Below are 23,456 nucleotides of genomic sequence, written 5' to 3'. Positions count from 1 at the left end.
ATCATGTCAACATGTATTTTTGTTTTGATAATGGCCATTCTAAATGGGGTGACATTGAATCTCAATGTTGTTTTGATTTGCATTTCTTTTATGGCCAGAGATGGTAATATTTCTTCATGTGTCTATTGGCCATTCTTACTTCTAAGAAGTCTCTTTTTTTTAAGTCTTCAGCCCATTTATTAATTGGGCTGTTGTTTCTTTGAGATCATGTTAATTTTTTGAGCTCTAAATATATTTTAGATATGAAGCCCTTGTCTGATACATAGCTAGTAAAAATCTTCCCCCATTCTGTAGGCTTTCTATTTTCTTGCTAGCTGTGTCATTTGCCAGCCTAGCACTCTTGAGGAGCTGCCTTGAGCTTCTTGAAAGGTGACACATAAGAAAACACTAGGGAGACATTTAGTAAATGTCAAATAAATAGGACAAAACATGGTAACTGCCTGGTCATAAAGAAATGCTTTTGTTTTGTGTCCTAGAATGTTAACTCCAAAATGAGTATTAAGACATTCTATAGATAAGGTAATCCACGCTCAGAGAAGCTGAGGAATGTGTTTTCCATGAAGCAATTGAGAACTAGGCTTTTTGGATATTTTTCAATGTCATTTTCCCTATGCAGTCTGTCTCTTGGTTTCCTGGTCTCTCAGATTCTCCTGGGATAATATTTGCTTCCCACTCTGTTTATACAGCACATGCTATGAAATGCTGAAAGCTTGACTTGAAAACACCTTCTACTAGTAGGATAAGACCTGCCTCCTTACAATAAAGCATGGCATCATTTGTGATATCCTGTAAAGAAGCACCTGTCACAAACACTGCTACTTCATCTCTCCTATTTCTCTAATTTCACTTGTATCTCTGATTAACTCACTTCATAATGCTCCTAAAATAAGCTGTCTGCTTTTATGCTTTACCTTCTCAGCCCTATGAATGAAGTAAGATAATGCTTTACATGAAAGAGGGCTTAAGTCTTAACAGCATATAGACATGTCCAAAACTAAGTCGGTTAAAAACTAAATAGCTACTTTAGAAACAGAATAGACATAGACATTTTGAACAATTGAAAATAATTTGATTAAAGAGAGAGCCATTCTTAACTTTTTTATGAATGTCTAAACCTGTAATCCTAGCTACTCAGTAGCTTGAGATATGGAGAATTATAGGTCAAAGCCAACCCCAGCAAAAAATATCTGAGACTTCATCTCTAAAATAACTAGCAAATAGCCAGGCTGGAGGCATGGCTCAAGTGATAGAGCACCAAACCAGAAACGAGATGAGCAAGTGCAAGGCCCAGAGTTCAAACCCCAATACCAGAGGGAAAATAAGACTTAATATTTTTCAAATTTTCTTTTTTCAGAACTGAATACCTTGGAAAACATCAAGGGGGAAAAACATAAACATCGTTTAACATTAACTGAAATCATAATAATCTGTTATGACGTATTTTAAAACAATTTTGCTAAAACCATTCATTCTGGGTCATAAGGAAATTCTTCAAAACAGACAATTAGATAGTCTTAACCCAGAAAAGCATTGATGGCAAGTAGAACCTATAAACCAATGAGATTTAAGTTCCCCGGGTTGAATTACTGTTTGTCATCACTGATTTCCTGAAGCTCTATTCCACCCTTAGGACTCCCTTGGGAACATTGAGTTACAAGTTCTTCTGTGTTGCTTATTGTTTGCTGAGGAGGGGTGAGGCCTTTTCAGGATTTCTTCAGTTTCACAACTACACAAATAAAGTTCTTTTTTGGCAGTTTCATCAAGCAAAATGTGTTTGCTGAAACCTTTTTTGTTTTGAACCAGTGAAGTATGAAGTTAAGAGATACTGGGATTAACCCAAAGAAACCACTAAAACTAAGAAATACAGGTGATGATTATAAGTATGGTTTATATAAGAATTGCAGGTAGCAGGTAGCTATGGGTGGAAATATGAAGTGGTATTCCATATGTGGAAATCTTTATTGTATTCCTCTGAGAGTTTTATAATATTAAATTAAATAAGGTTCACATAAAGCATCCAGCAGCCTGTTTGGTATTTAACAAGCATTCTTCAGTACATATTAGCTGTTATTGTGGTTATTGGTTTCATAATTGTGCATCTAGGCAATTTTAAAAGAAGAGAACAGTAGTAAGGTTAGATCAAATCAATACTTCAGAAGAAAATACAGGGATAAACTTATAAATCTTGCAACAGAATATTAGAAAACCAAGAACCAAAACTTCACTGCAATGATTTTTTTCACCTGAATATCTGGGTCTATAACTGAGAGGGTATTGATAATCATATTTTTGTAAGATAAAACTGAAAGAAAGAAAGACAGTAAACCTGCTTCATTGCTGAGAATAGGCTTTGACATTCCAAATGTAATTCTATTTCATTTTTTTCTTATCTTTATAGTTTTTATTAGAAAAGGTTAAAAGAAAACAACTTTACCAATCTACTGTATAAATAAAAAATTTCTTTGCACTCTTTTAAGAAAAATACATATGCCAAGCATAGTGGTTCACCCCTGTAATACCAGCTACCTGGAAAGCAGAGATTGAGGTACTGTGATTTGTTGTTAGCCCAATAAATTAATGTTGGTGATACTTAATCTCACAAAAAAGTTGAGGATTGTGCTTCATGTCTATTTTCCTAGTTACTGCAGAGGAAGCATTTGGAGGATCATGACCATTCAGAGTAAAAGCCTAAAAACCTACCATATAAACAAGCAAAAGACAAAAATGGTTGGGAGTGTGGTAGAGTGATTTTTTTCTAGCAAGCACAAGGCCTAGAACTGAAGTCCTACTGCCAAAATTATACATGTATACATGTGTGCGAATGCATGTATGGATGTATGTATACAATCATATCTATTTTCTCTCACTGGAGAATAAGCTCTACCTGGTTTCTTGTACTGTTTGGGATGTATATTCTAAACCTCAAGATAAAGATTAGTGAAATGCTACTTTCAAAAGAGAATGTTAGAGAATGAACAATATTAAACTATATTGCATCTGTGAATAAATACAGAATAGTAAGACCCATTGAAAGATGTTGAATAATAGAGAGAAGGGAGGAAAGGGAAAATGAGAGCAAGCAAGGATTCAATCTGATTAAAGAACTTCATATATACATGTGAAATACCTCTATGAATCCTCTTTGAACAGTTTCCTTACACTTAAAAGATGAAGGACAGACTGTAAAACAATCCTGCCCCAGGTATGGGAACTACTGGAAAGAGGAAAATGAATAAAGAGGATGAAAGAGGGTAAATGTGGAGAGTAAATAGGGTGAACAGAACCATGTTTGAAATGGAATAATGAAGCTTGGTGAGATTGATTGGAGGTGGGGGAAGATAAGGAAGAGTGTTAGGTGTGTGTAAGTATATATGGACATGCAACAATGAAACTCTGTTGTACAACTAATTGATGCTAATAAAACCCTGATTTTTCCATCAGATCTCTACCTATTCATTTCTAGGATTTACATCAAGTTTCCACAAATGAATGTGCTTTGACACAGAAAGTAAAGTAACTCCTAACAAAGTAGGGCAGAGTTTTAGTAGATAGTCCCTGCCACTAAATAAGTTTTGATTTCCTATCCAATCTTGTAAGCATAATGTAAGAACCAAACATATTGGACATGAGGGTGACCATAGAAAAGCGTTCACAATTATTAACTGGATGATTGAATAGCCAGTAAACATGTCTGTAAGTACAGACTGAGACCAATCTCATAGATGCTTATTACCCTGGAGTAGAAAAAATATACAGTGATTTTAGAAGATATAGTATGGACAACACTTTTGAAGAGCTATACTCTATTAATAATATTGGGAAGTGGGAGAGAACACTTTTTCTTAGGAAACAATTCATAAAATTTTTTGTTTTGTTTGACTAGATGTTTTAAATGTCCCTCTGAAAGATAATTTAACTCAATATATATGTATGCTGGATACTAGATCTTTCTTGAGCCCAGTTTACTGTACAGTAGAGGAGAGATACATTAACCTCTACACTTCACTCTGCAACTCTAAGGAAGGGTAACCAATACCTGAGTTGCTCTCCTAATGTCCCAATGTCAAGTTTTCAGACACACTTAAGAAGTTCATACTTGACCTTGCATAACTTTTGTAATTGAGCCATTATAGAGATGGAGGAAAACATCTGTCATGTCATCATTCTTTGAGGAAACGTCTTTTTTTTTTTTTTTTTGGCCAGTCCTGGGCCTTGGACTCAAGGCCTGAACACTGTCCCTGGCTTCCTTTTGCTCAAGGCTAGCACTCTGCCACTTGAGCCACAGCGCCACTTCTGGCCATTTTCTGTATATGTGGTGCTGGGGAATCGAACCCAGGGCCTCATGTATACGAGGCAAGCTCTCTTGCCACTAGGCCATATCCCCAGCCCCTTGAGGAAACGTCTTAATCATCGTAAACCAGATAGCTTAAAAGCAATACCTGGGGCTGGGAATATGGCCTAGTGGCAAGAGTGCTTGCCTCCTACACATGAAGCTCTCGGTTCGATTCCCCAGCACCACATATATGGAAACCGGCCAGAAGGCGTGCTGTGGCTCAGGTGGCAGAGTACTAGCCTTGAGCGGGAAGAAGCCAGGGACAGTGCTCAGGCCCTGAGTCCAAGGCCCAGGACTGGCCAAAAAAAAAGCAATACCTGATGACAACAATCCATCATATAGTCAATAACCAACTTACTAAACTATCATGACAGATAAAGGAGCAGAGGCATTTGACACTCTCACTGTCTATTATTTTTTCTGTACCACTTTAATTTCCTCCCATAATTAAGTGATAGATGACATCAATACTGAAAATAAGCTGCATAAAATCAATTTTGTATGGAGGAAAATTCTGGGCTCTCGCCTAAACAATATTCTTATCACTAAACCATGAAAGTGTGACCTTAATCACGCTGTTGTTACATGAGTCAACGCATAAAGAGAGAGTTGCAATTACATTAAAGTGGGTTGGAGCAGTGGATTATGTATCAAGTTCCAACTTGTGGAGATCAATTGTACTAAAGGACATAACTTTTTGATGAGCTTTATAAATGACTTATGAATACCTTCATTCAAAATTCAGAAGTTCCTAAATCAGGGAAAGCTGCTGGTACCGTATACTAGGTAATTCTTATCAGTACTATTCAAAAATGTTCTTGAATATATATTTTTAATCATACCAAAAATAGAACCTCTAACTGAAGCAAGTATACCTAGTATATTTTAATACAACTGTAATTTGTCATAAGACTGAAGACATAGTAGTTAAGAGGATTGGGAGCTCAATGAGGGTAAGGAAAGCAATATTATAAATGTGACATATGGACAGCAGGTTATTTAAGTGGAGCAGGACAGAAGAACAGAGATTTAGTAAACTCATCGCTGCTAAAACTTCATGAAATAAATTACTTGCCTAAATGTCAATCAGCACATATTTTATGTACCAGTATTGGGGTTTGAACTCATAGCCTGGGCCCTGCCATTTAGGTTTTTCACTCAAGTCTGGTTCTACCATTTGAACCACAAGCTCTGCTTGTTTGTTTGCTTGCTTGCTTGTTTTTCTGTTGGTTAACTGAAGATATAGTCTCAATGGCTGCCCTGCCTTGGCTCTGCTACAAATCCAAAGAAATCATGTTCATGTGATGACCTTCTCCAGCTCACCCACTCCCACACTCTGCTGCTTGGAACACAGATATAAAGCTGTTTGGGGGCAAATTTGAAGGATTAATGTGAGGTATGGAACTGTCATCCCATCAGTAAGCTCAGAAACTCAAGGGCTGACCAACTCCCCACCTCTACCTCCACACAGCTGTGGGTTTGTTGTCATTATTGTTGTTTGTCACAGTACTTTTGTTAGAGACTTTGAGACATCTCTGCATCAAAGGTTCTATAAATATCATTGAATGTGAAGATAATATATAAATTCCCATTTTCTTCTTTTCCAGCATGGGGGCCAGACAATTACTTTCAACCTGCACCTGGAATCAGTGAGTACCCTCCTGATAATGCTTTCATGCAGCTGCTTACAGAGAAGCAGGAAACCTGCTGTATCTGCAACCTCACAGCCCAGCTTCTTGGCACCTGTTCCGATGACAGTGGTCACCAGAACACACACCCCACATGCCACTGCAGAGGTGTAGAAATCTCCCAGGGCAGGGAGACCATGACCTATGTCCTTGAGGAATTTACAAAGGATGCCAAAGGCTTTGAAGGGAGATTTTTCTTATATCAACTTAATGAATAAATAATCTTTAGCATATTTGAAGGAGCATATTTGCCATTCTCTCCATTTTTTAAAAGTCTTTGCCAATTGCTTAGGACATTAGACTAAATTATTTAGTTTTCAAAGGGCTTGTATCCCTGAATACAGTTAAAAACCATATTAATCCAGATACTGCTAATACTCTAATTTTGACAATTAGATCTAAATTAACTGGAATTCACCTTTCAGTAGTCTGCAAGATTGAATTTCCTGAACACTATAGACAGAACACTTGTAACTCTTGCATGCAGAATACGTTGTCCTTGTGGTTCCAGTATATCATGCTGTTTAGGCACTAAGACTTAGCTAGGAAGCAAGGATCAGCATCATTAAGTAGATGTCTCCTGAGAGAGACTCCATTGATTCCTGGCTAATCGTAGTATTGAAGTTAATCATTTTGCATTGTTTTCAACAGATTTCTGATTCCAATTATTCAAGCTGGCTTTCCCATGTCATGCTTCTAAGCTCATTATTTCAATGTTCAGAAATTTCCTATTGTGCAATCTATGAGCATATGCATTTATTAATAGAAGAGGATCAATTCTTATTATCTGATTTTATAATTGTCAAATCTAGGGTTTTTTTAATTTTTAGATGCTCTTCTGTAACTTTTTTTAGATAGAGGCCCTGAGCTCAGGGCCTCACAGTTGCTAGAGAGCTGCCCTACTAGCCTGAATGTCTAGAGAATGATATAATCAAGAAGAGATGTTTCTTAAGTGGTCCAAAAAACTATCTGACCTACAGAGACAAAGGTTTGAGTAATCTGTCTAGAGCTGAAATGTGAATCATGGAGACAAATAACACCACTTGGGGATAAAGAAAAGAGCTTTGTGACACAAAGAATAGAATTAGTTTCTCCTTGAGATGAGGGACAGCTTTTTTTTAAAAGTATATTTACAGGCTAAGGAGGTTCTTGAGGGTCATTCTCCATGCCACAAGGCCATCTGGCACAAAGTTAGTAAGACCTCACGTCAACCAAGAAAGTGGGCATGGAAGTGTGCACCTGTCTTTACAGCTACATGAGAGGTGTGTTGGAAGATTGCAGTCTGTGACTGGCCCTAGGCAACAGCAGAGACTACATATGAAAAACACCTAAAGCATGATACATGAATGTATGGAATACAATGGTGAAGCCCCTTTGAGCAGTTAAGATGACCTTAACAAAAATGAATTTCAAGAAGGTGAAACATGTCCTTTCTGGACTGTAGATGGTAGGGGCACAGGGAGAGAGAATGAAGGGCATAAAGAAGGGTGAACAGAGTCAGAATATTTTGTGTATGCTATAAAAATAAAACAATGAAGTTCATTGAAATCAGTTTTGGAAAGAAGAAACAGAGAGGAGGGAGAGTAGTGAGGGGGATGAGTCTAATCAAGGTTTACCAGATGCACTTATGAGCATGCCAAAATCAAATGCCCGTATCAAACTGATGCTATAATTAAATATCCAAAGATGAAAGAAATATTAACTATCCAAAGAAGAAATAAAACAACTAAAGCAAAAGGGGTTGAAGGTAAAACATCTGCCTAGCAAGAGCAAAGATCTGAGTTTAAACACCAATACCAACACTTAAAGGTGTGTGTAAAGAAATGCAAATATATTTTTTCATTGTGGCATTGGATAAGTATTAGATGTAGTGTAGGATGCAAGAGTGTTAGAACTTGGCCATGGCACATAACTTCTGTAGATATCAATGGTATTATGTGTAAAATGCAACTGTAACGTGAATTCACATCATTACATGAAGGTACTTCGCTAACTGTCCAGTGTTACTGACAAGAAGCCTGACATGGTGTCCAGAACACAGCTTGGTAATGCCACTCAGCTATGTGTTATAGAATAGGGACAGCAGAGCACATCAATTGCACAAGTTACTGAGATCAGAGATGATCCAGTTTGTTCCTGGTACACAGAAAACAGGTGCTCCAGAAATTAGGGCTTCCATAAGGTTATTTCTAGTGGAATCAGGGAAAGTATCACAATAGGGAATGAAAATATGGGTAGGTTATGTCTCAGTGCTTTCAAGCAGAACTAAGAGCCCATTCTGAAAATATGGCTTTGTGTGGACAGCCATACCTATAAGCTCTGAAGCAGCCCAGATAGTGAATTGGTGACCTGAGGTTGGGGAAAATCAAAACAGGTGTACTAGTGTCTAAGGACTAGTGCCTGTGAGAGGAAATTGGAAATGTTGGCCCATTAAGATCCTCAAATTTGAGAGACCTGATACTAGTATGTCTTAGTTTATCCTCCATTCCGGTTTGAGTGAAAAGCATTTTTTTATGTTCAGTCAGCAGCATGGATATGAAGGGCTTTTATCATTATCAATTTAAGTGAGTAGCTTACTCTGAAGGTTGAGTTTTCAGATGCCCCCAAGGTAATATGTCCTCATTCTTGCTCTAATCTCCTCTATAGGCTCGCACCCAAATTAAGACAGAGGTGGCCAAAATACTGCCTGAAGACACCAACTGGCCTCCCTATCTTTCTACTGCCCACCCTTGGCTCACAACCCCAATGTCAGCCTCACTTTCCACTTGAATTTTACTTCTTCTCTGGCACAAGATGCAGCAAAGAGGTTTTCTACCTTCCCTGAAATAAAAATGTAGATTTTGAGACAAGTAAAAAGAAAACAGACTTCCTGCTATATGTAGCTTGCTCCATCAGGACCAATTCTAAACCTTCGTTACAAAATTTGCTAGATGTAATAGGCAAGAAAGCACTTCCATGCACAGAAACTGTTCCATGTCATCTTAAAACACTTAGCCAGCCTGGGGAACCCCAGAGAGAGCTGCCAAGATCTATCTCAATGGTGACTAAAGTTTCCTCAGAGAGAGATTTGAATTGCTAGAGCTCTCATCCTAAATTTGCCAAATGGCAGTAATAAAGAAAATATAGGCTAAATCTTGCCCATTACTGACTTGTATTTTAACTAATAGATGATGTATTCCTCACTGGGGGAACATGATTGATTTGCTCAGTCAGTGCTTATTCATTAAGAATGAATTTAAGAGGGCTACTGAATATTTGAAATCTTTGAAGGTAATGAATATAGGCATCTTCCATAAATAATATTTGAAACATTAAGGGGGGAACCTATTTGATTCAAACAAAATTCTAATTTTTATAAAACTACAACTCCAAAGACTAATTAGTGGATGGAAAAGCCTAGAGCTTTTACTTCTCTCCCTGGTAGTTCCAAAGCCTAGTCTTCACTTCTGTGAATCACATAAAATTTCCCTCCAAGCTCCTTGCTTCTAGTGCACTCCTGTCGGTTACTTGTGGTGACGGGCTAAGGAGTGGCTTGCCCCAGAACACCTTTGCATCCAGTCCCCACTCATGGGAATTCCCTACATGATCTGATCCTTGCAGAAGTGCAGACCCATCTCTGCCTTCCCCAGGGTAAAAAGAACCAGTGGTCTTTCTTGTAACTTTTTTTCCAACAGGATATCCCCTTTGATCACAAATACACCCCAGTCTCTTCCTGAGAGTGCTTATATCACTGAACACCTCTCCAGCTAGACCCCAGAGCCTTCTACCACCACCATTTCATTCCCGGCTGGTTTAGACACAGTCTTCATTCTGCTCTACTGAACAAAGCAGCTCACTTCTCACTAAAAGCAAACACCAAGACAGACACCCATTCTTTCCCTTGCTTTGACATTAATACATTCACTTCAATTTCCTTTTTAAATCAACAAAGTCTCCCCTTTCTGGGTTCTTTGTACATTTTCTTCTTTACTCTCATTTCTACCCTTTATCTACTACAGAGGTTTCAGTAACTCTTGGATACAGTCTTTGGCTTATTTCCTACTTTGCTGGAAGAATACAAGGCATACCCAGTCAGCAGCAAACTCAAAATCAGGTTTAAGTGGAGGCATTTCAGTTACATGTTTTTCCTGATGTTCTTTCAAAGCCTTTGCTGCATACTGAAAGGATTTGCAATTTCAGCCAATCCTGTGACTCCTTGACAGGAAATACACAGCCCAAACTGTAACCATTCAGATTTGGGTCTTGATAAAATGTTCACAATGAAGTCACAAGGCTTGGTTCTTATGACTCCAGCTCCTACACTTCCCTAAAACAGACTCAGAGGAGAAGGCCTTGCTTCTACTTCATGAGCAGAGGGGAATTCAAAATCAGCTTTTGAGGTTACTGAGCTAAGAAACTGAGAAATGTCTCTTGAAAATTCATTAAAAATTAAATCTTCGATAGGCTCAGGTGGTTCATGACTGTAATCCTGGCTACTCACTGAAGCTTAGATAGATATGAAGATTGGGGTTTGAAGCCAGCCCTGGCAGGAAAGTCCAAGAGACTCTTATCTTCAATTAACTATCAAAGAAAAGTAGGAAGTGGAGCTGCGTTTCAAGGGGCAAAGCACTAACCTTGAATAATTAAGCTCAGGGAGAGTGTCCAGGCCCTGACTTCAAGCCCCATGACAAGCACAAAAGTAAATACATTTTCAGTTAGGATTTATATACCATCAAAGAATACACAAACAAAAAAATGGAGATAGCTCATGCCTGTAATCCTAGCTACTTGGGCGGTTGAGATCTGAGAATCACGGTTCAAAGCCAGCCTGGGCAGGAAAGTCCATGAGACTCTTATCTCCAACTAACCACCAGAAAGACAGAAGTGGTGCTGTGGCCCAGGTGGAAGAGCACTAGCCTTGAGCTGAAGAGCTCAGGGACAGCACCCAGGCCCAGAGTTCAAGCCCCACGTCTGACTCCCCCTCCCCGAAAAAAGGTACTAGGTAATAAGGCAATGTTTGGGGTTGTGAACAATGAGGAAGAATGAGGGAAGGGGTGACATTGATCAAGATGTATCATACTCAATATTCTGAATCAAAACTACTTTTGACAACTATGTAACAATAATTTTAAAAATTAACCAAAAGGGAATACACATATACAAGTGTCACATCCTTTCCTATGTTGAAAGCAGACTGCACCTTCTGTACCCTTCCAAAGAAGAAGACTGCTTTGTGCACTAGCTGCAGAGCTATGTGATGGTAAAAGAAGTATTTCTCCTTTGCAGCTTTCCCAGGTGCGCACCTACAGTGACTCCATCTGGGGCACTTACCCTGGGTAGCATTGCATTCACTTCCTTCTGGGCACAGTTCCTGGAAGGGAATGTTGTTTTCCTGTATTTGGGCTTCTGTGTTCAATGTGGAGCATATTCAACACCTAGTATTACAAAGATGTGGCCCCTAGACATGACTAGGGAGCTCCAGCTCCAAGAAATAAGTAACATTAGCAACGAAGTCAAGTTATGTTGAAGGTTGGGTTGCAAGAGAAACACTTATTCTACTTGGAAGCATTGGTAGGAAAGCAGCTCCACTCTCTTTTACATGCTGTAGGGCATGCTTCTCATTGTCAGCCTGAACATTCTTCTCTATAAATCCAGGATTACCAAACCTGTAGGAAGGGATAGAGAGAGACTTTTCAAAATCCTTCCCGAGCTTATGTGAGAATTAAGCCTTACAAATCTTATAAGAATTGATGAGCATGATGATATATTTTTTTAAACATGCACCATAAACCTTAAGATTGATAGCCTCATACTCTTACACGGAAACTCCTATGCTACAGGGCATGAGAGTGCTCTGCCAGCCTTCCCTTCTCTCAAACCATTGCAAATATTCATGGAAATAGTAAATTCTGTGCAAATGGATATGTTCATTCTCACTCCATGGCAAAAAAAAAAAATGCAGTTGCCAAGGTCTTTCTGTTTGGTGGGAAAAGAGGTTGTGCATTTTTATTCTTGTATGGAAATAATTAACATAGAAAAAGTGGCAGCCCATAGTTAATTTGGCTGTTCTCTTAACTACTTTCCTAGTATCTGAATGGCACAAACATATTATTTTAATAAGCTGATCTGCTAGTGTTTTTCCTCTTCTCATTGAAGTTTGAAGTGATCTAGAGGGCCAAGGTTTCCAATCTTTTTCTCTTGAATTCAAATGAACTGTCATTTCCATTGTGGCTACACCCAAAAGTCATTTTATTTTCTCTTGTTAAAGTGCCCTATAAAGAAATTCAGTGGTGATGGAGATGGAATTCTTCTCAAAGAGCAACTACTCCCCTTGCTGGTATAAAGAGGCAGCAACATTCATCTCTGCAAATGCAATCCTGATGCAGGGAAGGGAGTTTGTAATGCTTTATGTATTTGAACTTCACAGTAAGTTGATACTTAGTCCAATGAAATTGGATACATTAATGTTTCCATCATAATTGGTAAATCAGGTAGACCCAATTTATGGACAAAGGTACAGAGTTTTTATTTTTTTTAATTCCTTTTCACAGTAAGAATTGGGAAATTATTCAGATGATATTTAGTGACAGTTTTTTTTAAAGAATAAAAATCCCTTACATTTTTATTGAAATATAATTATTGAGGTACACAATAAAATATACAGGTGTCCAGTTTTCATCTCAATGAGTTTTGGTACTGTATATACCAATAAAACAGTTAAGAAAGTAAGATGTAGAATCTTACAACCTTATCCACCTGGCCTGGCCACTGAATTCCATCCCAGAGAGAGAATGCTACGGTGACAGGATGTCTCAGTAAGGAAGTCAAGGAATTTCTATGTTCCTTTTTGGTTCCTTTTCTTTTCTTTCCTTTTTCTTTCTTTCTTTCTTTTTTTTTTTTTTTTAGATATGCACTCAAGTTGGATATCTGAAAGTAAAACTTAGTTTTAAGAAGAGATTCTGATGGAAAAAGATATTCAGAAATAATTAGTTTCAAAACAGAAAGTCAAAAGCTTTTGATCTAAATGAGCCAATAATACATGAAGAGCTCTTTATCCCTAAAATGAGACCACACAGTTAGGACTGATTATACAATAAATAAATAGCTCACACCTGTAACCCTAGCTACTCAGGAGGCTGAGATCTGAGGATAGGGGTTTGAAGCCAGCCTGGGCAGAAAAATCCATGAGACTCTTTATTTCCAATAAACTACTCAAAAAAAAAAAAAAAAAGCCAGAAATAGTGCTATGGCTCAAGTGGTAGAGCCTTCACCTTGAGCACAAAAGAAGCTCTGGGACAGTGCCCAGGCCCAAAGTTCAAACCACATTACCAGCATAAATAAATAATAAACACAAAGGGAAAAAGGAGTGAGAAGTTAAAGACTAGCATAGAATAATTTAAGATGGTCTTTTACAACACAACACAATTTTTATTAAGTTGGATGCCAAACCAATACTTGTAGCAGATCTGTGATTATTAAAAGAAACAAAGGAAGAAAGAAAAAAAGAAAAGAAAGTTTTCCATACGTTGTATTCAATATTTTTTCTTCCTCTTAAGGCTAAATTTGGCTAGCTGATGTCACTGTGGAATTGCAACATAGGCGCATAGAACTAATTTTCTCATTTGACTTTCAAATGAGTTTTTGTGTTAACTAAAATTGAAATGTTTCAATTATGAATAATGCCAAAAATGAACTGGTACACTCCATTGCTTTTAATGAAATGCACATGATCTTGCAGGCCTGTGAATGCTAGCTTGGTTACAGAGATCCTAAATCTCACTATTTCATATTTGCTACACTCACATAGCTTATTTATGGTAATAAATGAATAAATAAATTTATGGTAATAAAATTATGGTACTACCACAATAAGAGCTCTTTAATTTGACAAATACTCTTCAATTTAAATTTTTGTCATCAGCTTTTTTAAGATACTGATATGACTAAGGGTGTATCCAGCCTCATTTTAAATAAAAGTAAGAGATGACAACTGATTCAATGAGTTCAAATTTGCTAAAATTTTCTACATGACTTATTTGAAAGACACTGTAACAAGAGACAAATTTGACAAGAATAAACAGCTGATCCCTTAGGGTCATCTACATTTTAAAGTTTAGATTCTAGATAATTGAGATTTAAAAACAATTGAGTCATTAGTGATTTAAAAAAAATAGATTCAACAAGTCAAGCAGAAAGCAATACTTGGTACTGATATATGAAAAAGACATAAGCTGCTAGAAAATCAACCGAAGTACAAAATTAGAATTTTCTTTCACAAATGACCTAAACCAAAAATTGTATCATAAGTGAAAGAATTAAATCTGGAAGGTAGGTGCCACCATCTTAGTTGAGGAGAGTATGTGACTGAAGTGACATACATGTGAGTTGTAAACCAGGGGATTTGTTAGTTGTCTATCACTAGGACAAAATACTCATAAGTTGTGTTAGTTTGGCTCATGGCTTCACAGGTGTCTGTCCACAGTTACTTTCCCCATCAATCTGGGCCAGCAGTGAGGCTGAACAAATTTCTCAGTGGAGGTCAGTAGAAGAGCAAAAATGCTTACATCATGGTGGCCAGGAAATAATATAAAGAGGAACAGTGGCCATTCCAAATCTCCCCAAAAGGGAATGGCCCCAGTCCAGTGACTTCACTTTCTTCCAATGGTCCAGAGACAGTCTTTTTTTTGGAGGAGGGCTGCATTCAAAGCCCAAGACCAGCTTTGGCCCTCAAAGCTAGAGCTCTACCACTTGAGTCACATCTCCACCTCTGGCTTTTTTTTAATTTTTAATTTTTTTGGTACTTAATTAGAGAAAAGAAGCTCACAGACTTGCCTGCACAGGCTGGCTCTGAACCTCAATCCTCAGATCTCAGCCTCCTAAGTAGCTAAAGCATGAGCCACACCCCCCCACACACACTGTATTAATCTTGATTAGCAACTTGATGGTGTGGAGAAGCACCTAGGAAATAAGGAAAGCCCATCTCTGGGTGTGTCTAAAGATGTTTCCAGAGAGGATTAACTAAAAGGGAAAAGCCAACCCTGAGTGCGGTGAGCACCACACCCGGCACCCTGAACCAAGATGGAATAAAGGAGGAGGAAGCCCACTGGCTTCTCTTTCTTTGCTTCCTGACGTGAGGTGAGCAAAGGTGCTCAGCTGCACTCTGCCATGATGTCCGTCCACACTGGGAACTAGAAACAACACTGGCCGGCAGTGATGAACTGAAACATCTGAAACAATGAATACTTAAACGTTTCCTTCCTTAAATTATTTCTCTTAGACAGTAAGCCAGAATAATGAAAAGGTGACCAGCACAAAGCCTCTCTAAGAGGTTCCTCCAGCCCCCAGTAGCACCAACATCTAAACACCAAGCCCCATGGGAATTTAGGGGCCACTTAATATCAAACAATAATGACAGGTATCCTACTTTGCACATAAGGAAATGTCTGTGTGTAGAAATTTAATGATAAAAGTTAATATCCAGTTCATAGTCTGATTTTGTTTTTGCTGTATTGGGGTTTGAACTCAAGGCCTGTTTGCTTGATAAGCACTCTACTACTTGAGTCAACCTCCAGCCTTTTTGCTTCAGTTATTTTTCAAATAGGGCTTAACACTTTGCCTGGGACGGGCCTCTCAGACCATGATCTTCCTTACTTCTGCATACCTGTGGGATTAGTGTGGGCATGTTCATGTCTGCATTCTTCTTTGAACAGGCTAGAACTTGAACCATGATCCTCCCATGTCAATTTCCCAAGCGGTTCTGGCATTCCAAGTCCACTACCAGGATTTAGGGAAATTTATTGTTGTTGTTGTTGTTGTTGTTGTTATTTGCCAATAGTGGTGCTTAAATTGGGGGCAATACACTAATTCAAATCAAACTCTACCACTTGAGCCATACCTTCAGCCTAGAATTTTGCTAGTTAATTAAAGATGGCCATCCAGGACTTTTCTACTTGGGCTGACTTCACCCCATGATTCCCTAGATCTCAGCAAGGGTTATGGGTACGAGCCAACAGCTCCCAGCTGGAGGAATATTTCTTTATCTCTCTGAATGGTAATCTTGATTTCGTTTTATTTATTGCTTCCATTTGTGTGAAAAAGAGCTCCATAAACTAAATTAGTGACATGAATTATAAACAACAAACACAATGCTATTTATCTATTGGTTAATTTATAGACTGGAGGCAGTCCAGTGGTCCTGGCTGGATACTGACTGGATGAGTAAGTACCCTCTGACCAGTCCTGTGTAGAAAATGTTACTTTGGCTGAGACACAACTAGATACACATGGGTCTGGGCAGCAAGACAGCAGGAACTTACCCTTGCTTCCATGGTGTTGCTTTCCTAAAGTGACCTTTCCTGTAGGTAAGAACCAGCATGTAGAGCATTGCTGGGAAATACCCCATGCTGGCACCTGCTGGCCTTAGGCAATCTGGCTTCCTGTGCCATTGTATCCCCCACTGAGAGGAGAGACCTAGAGTTAGGGTATTTACTTCAGCCTTCTAGACTTCTCAAGAGTAGAAGGTAAAGCAACTTTCAAATGAGAAAATGAAATACAATACTGTTCTGCAATTTGAGTTAAAGGGCATCCTGAGTTTACTCCTAGTGTCTTCTCTTGAAGGATCTCCTCTTTTCGTGTTTACCACCTCCTGCCTCTGGTTGCTAGTGAAGCCTTGGAGGAGAGTTGCCAATTCCAAGGGCAAGGGAGAGGGGAGCGATTTTTTTAAGTTTAATTTAAATGCAAAGATGAAGTTACATTACATAAGAAAATGAGTACACTTCTTGTCTAACAGTGTTAACCCTTCCCTCATTTTTGCCAACTTTCCCTCTCCCCAACTCCCTCACCCCCCCAAGCTGTAAGGTTTATTTCCAACATAGTGTCTTGTAACAATCACTATTGCATTGGTTCACCCTTTGTCCTTTTTTTTTTTAATTGTCAAGGTGATGTACAGAGGGGTTACAGTTACAGTTAAGGTAGTGAATATATTTCTTGTCAAACTTGATACCTCCTCTCTCATTTTTCTCCCACTTTCCTTCCTCCCCAATTCCACCCCCTCCCCCCGCCTCGAGTTGTACAGTTTACAGCTTATTGCCTTGTAAGTATAGCTGTTGCATTGCTTAACCTTTTACTGTTTGTCTCACCATTTTGATGTTCCCCTTTCCTTTCCTAATTCAGACAAACATATATATCATACCATGGTACCAAAATCAAATACAGTGACAACAGGGGCTAAAACATAGGGAATATAAACAAAAGGAAAAAGAAATAATTTCACATAGTTAAAAATAACAACAATGATAAACCTCTTCTTTCCATAACTTGGAGTTCATTTTGCTTAGCATCATCTTGTGTGATCAGATGTATATAGCTATTGAGTTATTGTAATCACCTGCTAGGACTATTCTAGACATGTCACAAGTGAAAAATAGCACCGTGTCTGATAGAATTATGTTTAACCAAGAATCCAGAAACCTTAGAAATATTTATAATGTTTGAGACATGTAAGTTCTCTCAGAAATAAATAAAGACAAAGGGCAGAGTAAGTAAAGAAATGAAAGCATTGCTTGGTTTTGGTGGGGGGATAGTTTAATTCAGAAACTGTATTTCTAGATTTCTCCCCCAAGGCTTATGAGCTGTGTATTTCCAATGTGACTTAAAGGAGATTACCATGGATTTGATTCTACCAAAGGCAAAAATAGAACATAGTAAATGAGAGGAGGACTTTTCCACACTTCAACAATATGAATAAACTTTTCAGAAGTTCTGTTCTAAAAGATATGTTTTTCTTAAAGGAATGCTACTACCTTTTCCACAGAATAATAAATGGTTTACATGATATAATTTGCTACTCCATTACTTCCCAAAGTATAGGACCAAATGAAGGAATGCCTTCACAGATTGTGTGCCACATGTCAGAAAGGCATTGCCATACTCGTTGGCATTCTTTCACCCACCTTTTTTGAGTATTTTAATTTTAAACTGAAGGAGGGAAAATTGTATTAAGCTGAAGGATAACTTGGCAAGTTCAATTAATCCAAAGATCTGTGCTCATTTATTTAACTAAATAATTCTGAACAATAAATCCCAATTATCTTCTATTCATTAGAGGTTATGCATGTAAAACATCATGCCATAAAATGAACATGCAGACTCTTACCTCTTCCCTAGGCATTAGTTCTGTGCCATGTTCGAGGAACTGCAAGGTCACTGATTGACAGAATTGGTTCCTCAGCCACCAATTTAGCCATTATAAATGTTGTCATCCACTAAAGGGCATGTGGTCCAAACTGGTAGGGAGATGAAATGGCTTCAAAGATCCTTTTCAACACTACAAGCTGGTGATTCTAAGTGAATGAGTTACAAACATATATAGCTCTTTTCTATTTTAAGTTTTTGTACAGTGTAAAAATCTTCCTATATATGAAAGTATGTTTTTGTATTTGGCCGAGGGAAAAGGAGAGGGGGGGAGGGGGGGGGAGAGGGGAGAGAGAGAGAGAGAGAGAGAGAGAGAGAGAGAGAGAGAGAGAGAGAGAAGAATAGATTGTGAGTTTCCATTGTTTCACAAAGAAAAAAACAACATCAAACAGCAACAGTAATCAAAAAGCAATAACCTGCCAGGAACCTTTATCTCAAGACTGAAGGGCCATTGAAAATTCATTTTTCTTTATAGTGATGAAACACACACAAATAGAAATGTTAATTTTACCAGCATATTTATTGTGAGCCAGACACTATGTAGGTGCTAAAGGAATAAAGAAGCAACCAAGAAAGTTAAAGATACAAACAAACATAAGAGAACAGGTTGACTTGTAGTGCCATGACAACTTGTACCTTAGTTTATGAGGAGACACATTTAACAAATGTTTTATGCAGCTAGTTTTCATATTTTCCATTTAAATGTTTCCCACTTGAAGAAACATATACTCAAACTGCATCATTTCAAAGCCAAAAGACATAATTTGTAGAATATTACAAAATAAGCCCCAAAGTATACTTAATTTGATTGGATTTAATATTAACATATTTGAGAAGGGACCAGGAATAAGTGGAGGGTCATGACTTTAAGACTTATACCTAATAAAATATCTGATTATTGTTACATATACTCAAAGAAACCACTAGACAATTCTGAAATCTTTCTCTGGTTATGTCAGTTCTCTGAAATTATTGTTTGAAATATAATCCCTAAGCCCTATCTCTGGCTTTAATCTTTTTCTTTATTGACCTCGTATTTTTACAGTGAATAATGTGGTAGTTTTCTCCCTTAAAGAAAGCTGGATGGATAGATGGATGAGTGTATGGATGGGTGGATGGATGGATGGATGAATGAATGGATAGAAAGTCAGACAGGTAGGTATGTATATAGATAATCTCTCCGAATCCTGCCTCTGCTCAAATATAGTTCCTTCCTGTAGTCACCATCTTTCCCTCCACCTTTTTTAGTACATAGTAATTGCACAAATATCAAGGCTGATTAGGGTGTTCTGTACATGTGTTAATGTATTTGATCATATTCACTGCCATTACTATCTGTTATCCCCACTTTCATTCTCTCCCTTTCCCCAAATAGTTCTCCTTCTATTCAGCCACACATTTTAAGACTTATCCATTTTCTTGTCTAGGCTTCGCTCTACTCCTCCCCATCCACGTGGGGAGGGGTCCTGGGCTTATCTACCTCTTCCGTGTGGGATCCATATTCACTCTCTCATGTCCCCCCCAGCCAGTAGGGTTTAGACGCGGGAGCAGGGTTCCGGGCTTAGCCTTGGTTGCGAGACCCCCATAGTAGCCAGCCCAAGGAAGACCCGAGCGCGTGGGGTCTCGGAGACCGTCTCTGGGATGATTCTGATTTATTCAAATGAGAAGCCACAAAGATATACCCCAAAGGTGGGCACAAGAGAGGGAGAACAGATTGGCCACGAGAGCTGTCCATCAAGTGATGTCAGGGGACCTCCCTTGTGGGCGGAGGCCCAGCCCCCCAAGGATTGGGTTTCTGGGGTGCCCTCCGCCATTGCACACATGCTTGCCCCAGGAGCAGGGGCTTCTCTTCCTGTTAAAGGCAGAAGGGGACAGGCCAAGGTCAGCTGTGGCCTCTTAAAGGCACAGCTGACTCCAACACATACCTGTGATTCTCTTTCCTCCCTTAATGACTTGTGTACCAAACACTTCACTGTTTTCTCTGTGTGGCTAATTTAAAGGATACTTCATGGTCCATCTGATTTGATTTTTCTTCAATCTTATTACCCTCTCCTTTTTTTTATTCTTTGCCAATCATGGGGCCTGGGCTCTGTCTTTGAGCCTCTCTTTGCTCAAGGCTAGTGCTCTACCACTTCAGCCACAGCACCATTTCTGGCTTTTTCTGTTTGTGTGTATTGAGGAACCAAACCTAGGGCTTCAGGCATGCTAGGCGAGCACTCTACCCCTAAGCCACATTCCGAGTCCCTACCTTCTCCTTTTTTTGGCCTTATTTTTGCTGGTCCTGGGATTTGAACTCAGGGAGTGGGCACTAGCTCTGAGTATCATTTGCTGAAGTCTAGCACTCTACCACTTAAGCCATAGCACTACTTCCAACTTTTTTTTTTTGCCAATCCTTGGACTTGAACTCAGGGCCTGAACACTGTCCCTGGCTTCTTTTTGCTTAAGGCTACACTCTACCACTTGAGCCATAGCGCCACTTCTGGCTTTTTCTTATACGTAGTGCTGAGGATCAAACCTAGGGCTTTATGTATGTGAGGCAAGCACTTTACTACTAGGCCCAGCCCTACCTCCAACTTTAAAAATAAAATGGTATATGGGAGATAAGAGTCTAACAGACTTCCCTGCTCAGGCTAGTTTTGAAACATGATCCTTAGATCTCAGCCTCTGGAGTTGCTAGAATTCCTGGAGTGAGCCAGCCACCATCACCTGGCTACCTTCTCCTTGTTGCAAAGTGGAGCTTCTTTCTCCCTCCCTGAATGAATGTTCCTTCTCTATGTTTTGGAGGAGCCATCCTCTCTTTCCTAGAGTTTATACACAAGTTTCTTCTTGACATGACCCTAGGTTCACATTGCTTTTAAATCCATATTCTATCCTTAGAGAATTGGTGCAATCTCCCAGGCTATCTTCAGAACATCAGAGATATATTATACTATATTATCACTTGCTATAAACCCATCCCTCTTCTACCATCTTTAGTTCAGTTACCTAGTTGTTCCTAACTAAGCATAAAACTTGACACTTTAGCTCACACTTTCAGTTGACAAGTCCTATCCACTTCACCTCTAAATGTCTACCATGTTGTCCCATTCTATCCTTTTCTACCCACTACCACCTCCCATCAGCCATGGATACAACCTCCTAACTGATCTGCCTGCATCCTCTCTGCCTCCTTTCTCTTCCATGCACTATTGCAGTTATCACTCCAGAGCTTGAAATGGTTCAAGGGTTTCCTACAACCCTTAGCAAAAAATGCCCATGCATTTGAATGATCACATGAAAAGCTCCCTTTCTCTCCAGACCTCCCTCCACCCAGATACCTCCTCAACTTCCTGATACACTCCATTCCAGTGGGCTTCTATCAGCTGTTTGATCCAGAAGAACCCTTCCTGGCCACATGTGTCCTATAACATTTCAATTCTCTCAATTCTCTAGTCCTCCCTTCCCACAGCCAGGCTTTGCCTCGGAGTTCAGATGAAAGGCCCTTCCTCCAGGAAATTCTCTAAAGTTCCCAGCTCCTCTTAATTAAAAAGGAGCTCTTCCTGTTCATGGCTATCTTAATATATCTGTGGCTCTATTACTTGCCACAACATAATTGCAGGAGAATTGAAGACATTTTGTTCAACATATCTCCTCAAGTGGATATTTAGCTCTTGCCCTTCATCAGCTTGCACACTTCTGACCTACACTAAATATTTTAAACTTTAAATAGATGAATAGTGAGTTCCTCTCCATTACCTTTGCCCTCCCTCTTCCTCTCTTCTCTCTTTTCCTCTCCTCTCCATTCTATCTTCTTCCCCTCCTCCTAAAACCTTTTGAGTTTCCTCCCTTCCAGTCCAGATTTAGTTTACCATCTTGTAAGGAAAATGTTTATGTAAAGAGTGGATGCAGGAATGGGAATATGGCTTAGTGGTAGAGTGCTTGCCTAGCATGCATGAAGCCCTGGGTTGAATTCCTCAGGACCACATAAACAGGAAAATCTGGAAGTGGCTCTGTGGCTCAAGTGGTAGAGTCCTAGCCTTGAGCAAATGAAGCTCAGGAATAGTGCCTAAGTCCTGAGTTCAAGCCCCAGGACTGTCAAAAAAGGGGAGAAAAGAGTAGAAGGGATTTGGAGTGTATTTTTATCCCTAGTTTGGGCCCATTTTCTCTGAAAATGTTTAACATTCTGTTTTTCTTTAACTCTAAAGAAGGACTGAAAAAAATAAGTAATATAAAAAAATATAAAGAGACTGTAAAGTTATCAATACATCTTACCATCCAATCAGAGAAACTGAAGGGCTTTGCTTCCATTTGCTTAACTATGCTATGGCTCACATGAGCTGCTGCCAGGTCTTCTATCCACACTTCATCAAAGTGCCAGACTACAGTGAGCAATTTCTATGGATTCTGTTGCCCCACGTCATCCTGTGGTGAGGATCAGGAATGGGTGCACCATCAAGGTGAACTTCAATCTCAATCTCATACCTTGTTTATCTTTTTGCAGGTCCATTTGAAACAAGGTTTGTTTTATTGTTTTGTTGGGGTGGGAGTGTGTGTGTGTGTGTGCGTGTGCGTGTGCGTGTGCGTGTGCGTGTGTGTGTGTGTGTGTGTGTGTGTGTGTGTGTGTGTGATGGTCCTTGGGATTGAATTCAGGGCCTTGGACATTGTCGAGGAGCAACTATTAGTAAAGCAAGAATGGCTGCTTTGCCTACTCAGTTTTCCAACTACTCAGTTAACAGGACATCTCACCAAAATAGATGCCACTACCCATGGCTGGTTCTTATTTTTGTGGCATTACTGAGGTCTGAACCTTATACTCTTGCTGAGGTGTTTTTTTTTTTTTCACTCACAGCTTGTAGCTCTACCACTTGAGCTCTGACTTTTTGCTGGTTAGAGATAAGAATATCATAGATTTGTCTGCTTAGAATGGATCCAAATCAAGATCCTTGGATAGATCTCAACCTCCTCAGTAATCAGGATTATTAGCATAAGCCATAATGCCCAGCTCCATAGTTGAAGTTTTTATATTCCTTTTTGTAATGCTTCTGGCATTATAGGATTAGTAACACCCCAAGGAAACGCATGTAGAGATGATCCTGATTGTAATTTTGCACTCAACCCAATGCAGCTGCTTACATGATCATATCCTTCTACACCTTTCAGGGAGCCTGAATGGAATTGCAAATGATCACTGGAGAATAAAACCCAACTACCTGGATGCATAGAAATACAGCCTGAATTCTAGCCTGTCCATTACCATACTTTGACCACATTGTCCAAACCCAAAA

At 39.1% G+C, this 23,456-nt stretch overlaps 1 protein-coding gene and 1 long non-coding RNA gene across 5 annotated transcripts in view; one reads left to right on the top strand and one right to left on the bottom strand.

The window, feature by feature from the left end:
• The window catches only part of Chst9 (carbohydrate sulfotransferase 9), a 232,729-nt gene that overhangs the window by 131,759 nt on the left and 77,514 nt on the right, over positions 1-23,456 (top strand). For all 4 annotated transcript variants that reach the window (XM_048363248.1, XM_048363250.1, XM_048363247.1 and 1 more), the window contains one exon: positions 5,941-5,982. In XM_048363248.1, coding sequence (XP_048219205.1) covers positions 5,941-5,982 — 42 coding nt within the window. The remainder of the gene's footprint in view (positions 1-5,940; positions 5,983-23,456) is intronic.
• LOC125363910 lies at positions 19,359-20,252 on the bottom strand. Its single transcript, XR_007213384.1, has 3 exons — positions 20,114-20,252; positions 19,946-19,949; positions 19,359-19,620 (listed from the first exon to the last, which is right to left on the bottom strand). It is a non-coding gene; the product is annotated as an uncharacterized LOC125363910 (long non-coding RNA).

This window comes from Perognathus longimembris, chromosome 15 (genome assembly GCF_023159225.1).
Source record: "Perognathus longimembris pacificus isolate PPM17 chromosome 15, ASM2315922v1, whole genome shotgun sequence".
NCBI lineage: Eukaryota > Metazoa > Chordata > Mammalia > Rodentia > Heteromyidae > Perognathus > Perognathus longimembris.
Note: the sequence above shows the minus strand (reverse complement) of the source record. Positions and strands in the feature narration are given on the sequence as shown.